Source organism: Columba livia, unplaced genomic scaffold (genome assembly GCF_036013475.1).
Source record: "Columba livia isolate bColLiv1 breed racing homer unplaced genomic scaffold, bColLiv1.pat.W.v2 Scaffold_214, whole genome shotgun sequence".
NCBI lineage: Eukaryota > Metazoa > Chordata > Aves > Columbiformes > Columbidae > Columba > Columba livia.
Genome location: NW_027043251.1, coordinates 36,363 through 47,182, shown reverse-complemented (window position 1 = coordinate 47,182; position 10,820 = coordinate 36,363). Strand labels below are relative to the sequence as shown.

The 10,820-nt window shown below is 51.7% G+C and overlaps 1 protein-coding gene across 1 annotated transcript; it reads right to left on the bottom strand.

Annotated features, from left to right (window-relative positions):
* Window positions 1–743: 743 nt before the first annotated feature.
* LOC135578011 (olfactory receptor 14A16-like) lies at window positions 744–1,700 on the bottom strand. The gene has a single exon (XM_065048171.1). The coding sequence runs from the start codon at window positions 1,698–1,700 to the stop codon at window positions 744–746; it is 957 nt and encodes a 318-aa protein (XP_064904243.1).
* Between the last annotated feature and the right edge of the window lie 9,120 nt (window positions 1,701–10,820).

The window sequence follows — 10,820 nt, the reverse complement described above, 5'->3', positions numbered from 1 at the left end:
ATTGACCTGAGGCTCCTTCCATGGGGTGTCCAGTGCACAGGGGCACAGCCCAGCCCCTGCTCTGCTGGTCCTGCAGGTCTCTGGCAGGAGCCTGGCTGTGAGAGGACACTGCTGTGTGCCAGCCCTGCACACGCACACTGTTCAGATGTTCCCTGGAGTTTGAATCTGTGGGACACTATGGTAAACATTTGCTTGAAGATATAAACCATGGTGTATTGCCCTGAGGAGATCACCTTTCTCTGTAGAAAGGCTGTTGTGAGGCCAGCTCTGTCACAGCAGTGCCCATTGCCTGTCCCTGCCTGCGCCCACAGCACTGACACACAGCAGGATGGTGACCAAGCTGCCAGAGCACTCAGGCCTTGCACCAACACCAGGGATGAGAAGGAGAGTGTGGGAGTGGAACCAGAACAGCTCTGGAAGAACAAGCGCTGCTGCTCCCTGGCAGTGCTGCCAGGATGGACTCTTTTCCCTCCTCCCATGCACACAGGAACTGTCCCTGCAGCTCCATACAGGCCTTGGGGGAATAATATCAGTGAAAAAAAAGTCACTGCAGAGCCCTTTTTTTTGTTTAAATAAACAGAGAGAATAGCTGCATATTTATACAGCCAGTGGGTTTGAAAAGAAAAGCAGACAATGAATTAGAAAGGGGATGACAAATATATCATGATTTATTAAAAAATAAATACCACCAACACACACACAGAATCTGGGCCTCTAATGGGTTACATTAAAGCTGTTATCTGTTAAAGGGTGGATGACGGACACTTTATTATTTTTGAAATGCCTCCAGTGATTAGTTTCCTCAGGGCATCCTTGACCTCCTTGTTCCTCATGCTATACATGAGGGGATTCAATGTTGGAGGTATCAGTGAGTATAGAACAGACACCACCAGGTCCAAGAACGGGAAGGAGATGGAGGGGGGCTTCAGGTAGGCAAAAAAAGCGGTGCTGACAAACAGAGTAACCACGGCCAGGTGAGGGAGGCAGGTGGAAAAGGCTTTGTGCCGACCCTGCTCAGAGGGGATCCTGAACACAGCCCTCAAGATCTGCACATAGGACACCACAATGAAAATAAAACACATAAAAAATAAACAGCCACTAACCACAAGAAGCCCAAGTTCCCTGAGGTAGGAGTGTGAGCAGGAGAGCTTGAGGATCTGGGGGATTTCACAGAAGAACTGGCCCAGGGCATTGCCCTTGCACAGGGGCAGTGAAAATGTATTGGCCGTGTGCAGCAGAGAATAGAGAAACCCAGTGGCCCAGGCAGCTGCTGCCATGTGGACACAAGCTCTGCTGCCCAGGAGGGTCCCGTAGTGCAGGGGTTTGCAGATGGCAACGTAGCGGTCATAGGACATGATGGTCAGAAGACAATACTCTGTTGACATTGCAAAGATAAAGAGAAAGACCTGGATAACACATCCTGCATAGGAAATGGCCCTGGTGTACCAAAGGGAATTGGCCATGGATTTGGGGACAATGGTGGAGATGGAGCCCAGGTCGAGGAGGGCGAGGTTGAGCAGGAAGAAGTACATGGGGGTGTGGAGGTGCTGGTCCCAGGCTATGGTGGTGATGATGAGGCCGTTGCCCAGGAGGGCAGCCAGGTAGATGCCCAGGAAGAGCCAGAAGTGCAAGAGCTGCAGCTCCCGTGTGTCTGTGAACGGCAGGAGGAGGAACTGGGTGATGGAGCTGCTGTTGGACATTTGCTTTTCCTGAGCATGGGGCACTGTCATGAGGAAAAAAAAGACAGTGAGAAGTCAGGGAAGAGTTCTGCGACAAAAATGATACCAAGTCCCATAGACCCTCCCCTGTCACACACAGACACCCTTTTCTTTTCCTAGGAGAACTTCCTCCAGCACTGTGGCTATAGCCCTGCTTGGTGCTGGAAAATGTGCAACCAAGAGCAGGGGCTCTGCCCATGGGCCGTCGATAAGTCAGCCCAGCTCTGCAGAAGTGGGGCCACAGGAACGGTGGGGACTGTCTTGGTTCTGCTACAACAGAAGGGCTATCAGCACTTGCTTTCCCAGTGATAAGGAACAGAGATGGTGAAGGTAGTTTGGGCTTTCCAGGATTTTTGCATCTCTCTCCATATTCACTGCAGAGTGTTGTTGGGTGTCAGAAACCCTCAGCATTTCTGCTGCACTCAGGGAGAACAGAGCGAGTCCTGCGAGACCAGAGGATGCCTGTGGGTCAGTGCAGAGTGAGGGCAGCTGCTCTGTCCCTCTGTCTTGCTCCAGCTGCCCTGGGCTGGCACCTTCTGAGATGGGGGCTGATCACCCTCCCATGTTACCCTGAAAAGCCACCAGGCACTGCTGAGAGCAGAGGGATCCACCTCAGACCATGACAGGTCTCACCCTTTCCTAAGGTCTCAGCACCCAACGTTTAGTCCCGGACACACACAGCTCATTCCCCAGCCCCACAGACTGCATTGCCCACAGCCCACAGGTCAGAGCAAAGCTGGGACACGTGTGCCCATGGACACACCTGCAGGAAAGGACCCACAAGATCAGGCTGTGACTCTGCAGCTGAAACTGCCATCCCCAGAGAGCCTGACAGCAAGAACAAGATCCCAACAGCAGTGACCCAGAGCAGGGCAGCAAGAAGGAGAATGCGGTGAGGGTGGGTGTGGGAGAGGCCAGGGCAGAGGCAGCCGGGCACTCAGACAGCGTCACCCTTCCCCAGCTGTGCAGCACCTCCCAGACACCAACACTGCCGGGCAGCTGCTCTCAGCCCCTGTGCTCTGCAGAGGAACTGGAGCTCTGGCTGCACAGGAGCTGCTTCATGCCTTGGAGCCCCCGGCCCTGAGGGCAGAGGCTTTGCTGGGTGGGACAGGAGGCCAGGGGGCTGCTCACAGGAGGGATCTGCACTGCAGGGGGTCACAGGCACTTTTCTTGTTCTCCCTCCCATAACCATTCCGGGTTTGGTTTCCTCTCATTTCTGATCATTTCCCTGCTGCCTGGAGATTCTCCCCTGGGAGGTGTTTCCCTGTCCATGTCTCTTCCCTGTCAGTGCTCACAGACCATCCCACCCTCTGTGCCCTCCCCCTGGCCCTACAGATCCTGCCTGTTCACAGGGCACTGCCTGGGGGCATCTTCCTGTCTGCAGGCTGGAAAACAGGACAGGTCAGACTAAGGCTGACGGGTCCAGCCAAGGTGATGCAGGTGCTGTGCACAGGCAGAGGGGTGGGGAAGGGATGTCATGAGCCTTCTGGCAGATGTACTGATCACTCAGAGCTGCAGTTCAGGAGTCTCAGTGACTTGTTTAAACATGAGAGCTCATTTTCATTTTATCCTTTCCTGCACCCCCCACCCCTTGGGAGAGGAAACTGAAAAGACACGCTCAGGAAAGCTCCCTATCTGTCTGGTAATCCTTGCATTGATCTTCTCCTTGAGGCATCCCCTTGAAAAAACCTGGGGGTGATCTGCATCTGTGAGCACCACTGACCCGCACAGAACCCTCTCCACAGGAGAAGGACCCTGTCATTTTGGGGTCACTCCTTCCACCCACATCTTCTCCCCTCAGTGTTGCTGGGCTCTCCCGGGCAGGCTGAGCGCTGACCCTGGCAGGCGGCAGAGTCCCTGCCCGGCACAGCCCTGGGGTGCAGGGACCCTGCTCTGCAGGACAGCCCTGGGCACCCCAGGGTGCTCCCCCTGTAGTCATGCTCAGCAGAAGTTGTCGTCATTCCCTGTTCCTCTGACAGTGCAGCAGAGAAGCCCTGCTCTGGAGTGTGTTCTTATCCTCTACAACAGAGATACTGTGAGAGAGACCTGACAGATCCTGTAAATTGTGAAATGTACCAGCTTAGGGTCTCCCTCCAGGAAATGCAGCTGCATTGTCCTACAGCCAGAGACTTACCGTGTTAGAACTGTGATTTGTCTCATTGAATCCTCAGCAACCAACCCCCCACATTGCCTTTAATCTCTCTGTGCCTGGCTCCTGTGCCCTCGGTGCTGCAGGCAGAGCCCTCAGCCCTGCTGCGTGTGCAGAGGAGCTGCTCCTGGGCAGAGCTGTCTCTCTGCAGCGCTGCCGCTGCCATGAGCTCCCTGTGTCCCAGGAGCCCAGCCCAGCTCAGCAGCACAGGAGCAGCCCATGATGTCCCCTCTGAGCTCCCTCCAGGTGTCCATGGGCCTCGAGGGAAACATCCTTTCAAACAACTTCAAGTAATCAGCGATGTTGATTCTCTCTCCTCTGAAGAGACCCATCATTGTGTTCTTTGTATTAAACAAAGAATTCATATGAGAATCAACTTTTCTTGTCCCATCATTAGACAGGACACCAGCAATATTACAGCAAAGGATCTAATTCCTCCAAGCCGGGGGAGGAATATCTTCAGTTGAATGAGTTCAGGCATTTTATTCTGGTTTTGTACTCCTAGGCCTAGACAGACATTCGTCAGTCTCTGGCCATGTCATGTCTGTGCTCTCATTCAAAACCTTTGCACACATGGGCTCTTTGACACTTGGTACCAGGTTTCTTGTGGCAGGTCAGAGCTGGGCTGGTGCCACAGCTGGGGTGGCTCAGCCCAGATGTGAGGCAATGTCCTCAGCCAGGGACCTGACTGGGGGAGCTGGAGCTGTCAGTGCTGCAGACAGAGCTGTGACACGGATGGAATGAACTGCCAGGCAGGGTGGCAGGAGTGAGTTCATCTGGTCTCAAGGACAGCAGCCTCCAAGCACAGAAACAGTCCAGGTCAGAACTCAGTCCAGACCTGTAAGGCAATTCAGGGGCCCCATAATGAGCTGTTACTACTGCAGGAACAGTTAAAGGAGAAACAAAGACACTGTGTGGACACTAATGAATATAATAAGAGGTGAGAATCCCTATGTCCTCTTGTTCTCCCTCTTCACCAGCAAGGTCTCTGAGATCTCTGTGGCTGGAGTCAGAACAACCAGCAGTGGATGTGGATCAAGTCAGGGGTCACTGGAACTAACACAATCCTCTCCAGTCTATGGGACAGCAGGGGCAGCACCCCAGGAGCTGAGACAGCAGGACGATGTCACAGTGAGGCCACTCTTCACCATCTGTGAAAGCTCATGGAGCCTGGGGGGACTCCCTGACCACTGGCAGCTCTCACACAGTGTGTGCACTTTTCAAAATGGCCAATGGGTGAGCAGGGGAACTAAGGGCTGTGCCCCAGAGCATGTCCACTGGAACCCCATTTCTGGGTGTCTGGAAGAGAAGGTGACGGGGTTTGCCCAGGGCAGGTTGTGCCTGTCCATCCTCTTTGCTTTCTGTGAGGAAAGGACAGGGTGGTGGACGTGGGGTAACAACAACGGTCTGATACGTGAATGTCAGCAAGGCATTCAGTGTCATCTCCTGTAGTATTCTTGTGACCAAGGTAGGATATTATGGTCTGTGTTAGTGTGTAAGTAGATGGGTAAAAAGCCAAGTGACCAAGATGTGTCTGGATCAAGCCTGAGTAATCTGGTCTGACCCTGCTTTGAGCAGGAGGTTGGTCAAGACACCTCCCGAGGTCCTATCCAGCCTGAATGACGCTGTCCTTCCTTCCCCTTCATGTTTTCCAATTAGGGAGAGCTCTCAGGTTCTCTGTGACCACAGAAATAATTCACATGAGGTGCAGGGCTGCTTTACAAGTGCCCCCGAACAGTCCTGACCACAACTTTTCCATCCTTTCTCTTTTGCCCTGACCCAAGGTCTTCTTTTTTTGCTGTCCTAATGCCCTTCCAGAAAGAACACCCCATGTTATTAACCCTTTCAGAGCAGGTTGCTCAACAGGTGTCAGCATCCATGTACAGAATCTGCACATCAGCCAGGCAGCAAATCTATCATTATAGAAATGGAGACGAGGCTCTTGACCAGCTCCTTGGACCGAGCAATTGGCACAACTTGTCTGCTGAGATTCCAGGGAACACGGAACTTTAAGAACTGAGAAGTTTTAGTCCTCGCTGAGCATCCTGGTTCATCTCCCGACCCATGTGGTGCTTCTGGCTGTGAAGAGAATCCAAACCAGCCATTGGACTGGGCTAGTTCCATTTTACATGGTGCCAAACAGGGCAGATGAAGGGGGCTTATAACTCCAATCTCTGCTGCACAGTTGGGACTTCAGAGATTAGAAATGTAGGGAACAATGTATTGTCAGTGCACACCACATAAAGATTCTGGCTTCCTCTGTGCCTTTTCACTAACCTGGTATCTGTTCCTTGGCTTTCATTGGCTAAAAAGGAAACAACTCCCCCATGCCACCTGCCCCTCACACCAGACAAAGAAAGGAGAAAATGGATGGAAGAGGGATGATTTGGGAGCAATTCTGACCAACAGGTGCATTCTTTCAATGATAAAAATGGTTGAAGTGGGAGAAAGCACTGTTCCAAGGACTTCATACAAGAGATGCAATATGTATTTTGAGAAGTGAGAATGACTGCTGGGAGGGAAGTTAAAGAGCTTTAATTCATCAACATAACCAAGAATACGGAGTATTCTGTTACTGTTACTAGTGCCAGCACCACTGTTCACAAACATCCTTCAGAGCATCTCCATTGTTCCTGGGCTCCAAAGCTCATCCTGCTCAGAGTTTGACAGGATTGCTGCAAACCCCTGAGACCCAAATCTCTACAACTGTCTCTGCTCAACAGCCTCTTACCCCAGGAAGGGGAAAACTGCCAATGCAGGCACCAAACCAGTGCCCAACCTGCCTGGAGAGCCAGGACAGTTGTGCCACACAACAGCCGCCTCTGAGGGAACCTGGAAGTGATGGGATTGAAATGGTTTCAACCCAAATCAAAGAATCACGGAATCATTGAGGCTGGAAAAGACCATTAAGAACATGGAGTCAAACTGTAAATCAAACACTGCCCAGTCCACCACTAAACCATGTCCCAAAGCGCCACATCTCCATGTCTTTTAAACAACTCCAGCAATGGAAGCTCCAATCCTGAGCTGGCAGGACACCACTGGCTGCAGTTGGACATAAGATACTGGTCATGGCTGTGAGTTCAGCCCTCGCTGGCAGAATGTCTCACACCCTCACTGAGGAGGGCAGGGGGCTGGGAGATGGGAGCACGTTTCAGTTTCCAGATCCCAGCACAGAGCCCAAACCATCCTGCCCTTGAACTCTGGATCCCATTTCCTGAGATGCAAAGCCGGTGGCCTTCTGAGGATAATCATGTTAAAGGCATGAATAATCTTTCAAGTGTTTGTGTAACATGTCTAGGAATGTCAGTCGCATATGCTTATATTTACATATCTGTAAAATAGTACTCTGCATCTGTGGTCACCCCTCTGGCAATGACAATTAAATAGGTATTTGCATTATAAGGCTCCATACCTCATCCACAAGCACACATCTAATTGGTTCAGATGAAGGGTGTCTGGCAAACGTCACCCTTTGTGTCCCCAGGTGATGGACACTGCTCATGTGCCTCTGCAGAGAGTGGCAGGAGCTGGATCCCCTTCTCAGGACAGACTCCTTCCAGGAGAGACACAGACACAGGGGGAACTCATCAGGGCTTTGCGGCATTTCACTGGGCATCAGTTTTGACATATTGGGTGCTGTCCTGTGACTGCCCTTTCTGCACAAATGATCATACAAACACAACCATTTAGTAAGACATGGTCATAAAGGGCTGTTAGGGACAAGAAAGCTCACCGTGAACTCTGGAGAGAGCGAGGAAGTTCATAATAAGCACCAGGAAGAAACAAGAAGCTCGAGGCCTCTTCTGAAGAGCGGGAGGCCTGAGCAGCCGTGATTGGCCATTGTAGGTGTGGGAGAGGGTCAGGGCATGTCAGGGAGAAGCAATGAGATGGCTGATGGCTTCAGTGAACCCTTCCAGCCATGTCTGAGACCAGAAATGGAAAGCAGTTGATGTCTGCAGGTGGAGGAGGAATAGGAGGAAGATTTTCCTGGGAATACGGAAGGAAGAAAGGCCTCTCTTGGGCTAATCATGTATGGCAGTGCCATTTGCATGCTGTGGGCATGGCTGTGCCTGGGAGATGGGGAACGGCTGCTGCTGGGGTGGCTGTGCTCAGTCATGGCCCATGAGCTGACCCTGCTCTGCTCCTCTCTTACATTTCCCACACTTGGATGGTCCTCAGGAAACATCCATGAACCTGGTGGATCCATGAACCTCCTGCAGTGATGGGTATGGATCCAAATAGGGGATTCAAGCAAGTGTGGGACTGGGACACTGAGGTGATTGGTGACCATTGCCAGGTGTATGAAAGAAGCTGGGTGAGATGTATTTTGCTGACAGGCATTTCCAACTCCACAGAACACCAGAGCCTTGCAGTTAAAGCAACAGCACTTGACATAAAACCCACCCCAAAACACAAAACACTCACACTGACCACAGGAAAAGCCTTGAAAAACATTGGAGAAAGATCTACCAGGTCCCAGGGGTCAGGGCTCAGCCATTCTGGTGATGAACAAGCATCAAGGGCTGACATGGCACCAGAGCCACCTCCACATGGCCCTCACCACCTGGAACCAGTGTTTCCAAGTCTTTCCTTCAGCAGCCTCCAGGGACAGGGACCTGCACTGGTTGTTTCCTTCACAGCTGTGTCAGTGATGGCCCTTCATGGGGTCCAAACACCCTCAGAAACTTGGGGTTTGCTTCTGCCTTTCACTTCACTAGAGGTTTGTTCATTCTTTCAGCATCTGCAGTTCAGGATCAGGACACCAGAGGGCTCATTAACATCTAAAATGCTTTTACAAGCTAAGGCTCTGTGCAGCATTTTCCTAGAGGCTTCAAGTCAGGTGTGGATGATTAGAGAAATTTCAGGAATAGCCAAACAGAGAGCATTTCCATAATAAATAGCAATAAAGCCCAATTTCTTCTGTTTCATTCCCTGCTCTCCCTTCCCTCCCTTTCCAGAACAGGCGGCATCAGCAGCCTCCAGTTCATATTAATGTTTTGCATCTCCTGATAAAGACTGAATATGTCAGAAAAGTGGGTTCCTAAATCACCATGTGAGTGAGGAGACTGGCCAGGACAGCTCAAGAGGAGTCACACTCCTCTGGATCAAAGGTGGGTGTTCCTGGCAATCTCAGGTGCCACAGCACAGCGATACTTGTGTTCGGGAGCTGGTCAAGTGACCCATCTCCTGTTCTGTAACGGTGTCTGAGTTTGCTCAGGTCACCCCTGACTTGAGCCCCATCCACTGCTGGGTGTTCTCCAGACTCCTGCCTTCAGGAACAAAGGCCCAGGAGACCTTGCTGGCGAAGATGGAGGCAAAGAACCCACGAAGAACCTCAGCTCTGTCTGATTCTACTCTTATGAAGTTCAGCAGCAGGCCCACGTTCACCATGTCTATTCTCTTACTGCAAGTGAAGCTCTGTCAGCTCATCTTGCTGCCATTCCTGTGCAGGTATCAAGTCCAGGGCAGCTTTGTCATCATCCCCACATCCATGGACAAGGTTTCTAAATTCCACCTTTGCAGCTTCCCCTGCTTCCACCTCCTGTGTGCTGCCTTTTGCCCTGGAGCTCCATCAGTGCAGATGAGCAGCCTCACGAGATAAATGCTTCTGTTCATGGGTACTTACAAAGATCTTTCTAGTGCTTGGAGCAGGCTGTCCTGTAAGGATTATCAGATTTCCTGAGCTTCTTCACCCTTCAGACCTACTTCCATGGCACCACTTTGCCCACCATCCCCCAGTATGTCAAAGTCTTCTCCTCTGGAGCCCACCAGCCTGTGCTCTGCTGCTGGCCTTCCTCCCTCCGCTCTGGTGCCTGGGACCCCACTGTGTCCTGGCCATGACAGCCAAAGTGGACAGTGATGTTCACATCCCTCACCAGGGTTTCCTTGTTTCCCAGTTCCAGATCCAGGCGAGCATCACCCTTGTTGGCCCATCAGGCAGACATGTTAAGCAGTTGACCCAAGATCATTTGGACTGTTGGCACCTGCAGCTTTGCCTGGCCAGTGAATGTCAGGGCAATTACAGATCCCCATAGGAACGTACTCATTGACTAGTGAGTTGCTCGAGTTGCTGACAGAAGATCCATTTCTTCTCCATGATCAAGTAATTTGTAGCACACAACATGTTGCCACCCTCTACTGGGCTTACATGGCAAAGTCTTGGAACTGGGGGTGAGTGTGGCTGTGCTACAGTTGTCACCTCTCTGAGAAGACAACAGGAGTTTGACCAATGTCAGACAGAGCCGATTTCAGTTGCTCCAAGATGGACCCACTGCTTGCCAAACCTGAGCCACTCAGTGATGCTGGCAGCACCTCTGGGATATTGTATTTGAGAAAGGGTAAAAAACGCTGCACAACAGCAGGTGGGAGAGAGGAGGGAGGAAATGGGAGAGAAAAGCTCTGCAGACACCAAGGTCATATCCCACAGGACCCAAGCAGGTCCCTCAGCAGGCCAAATCCTGCTCTCCTGAAATCCTGCTCTTGGCCTTGTTCTCATCTCCCAGGAGCCTCAGCTCCACTTTCCATCCCTGACTGTTCCATCCTGACCAACTCTTTCTGGTTTGTAAGTGTGAAGTCCCACAGGGCACCTCACCCCACTGACTCCTCACTCACCCATGTCAGGAAGATGTTGTCCATGAGCTCCAAACCCTTCCAAACCCCTCCACCATTTCCAGCCCTGGCCCCTCACCCACAGATGTTGTTCTTCCCTGCATGGGTGGACACCAAATGAGTAGTTCAGCAGTGCAGGTTTGTATTGTATAGATGAGATGCGAGAATGCACATCATGTATGTGAGGTAACATGAACCTGAGTGAGCACAAACACCATCCGGTTATTCCAGGGGGTTCCATAAGGGCCCGTTGGACAGGCAGCGTCTCGAGATCACTTCATGTTGGGAGGAACATCCCACAGGAAAACACGTGAATGCAGCCCTGGATGTGCTTCCTTGAA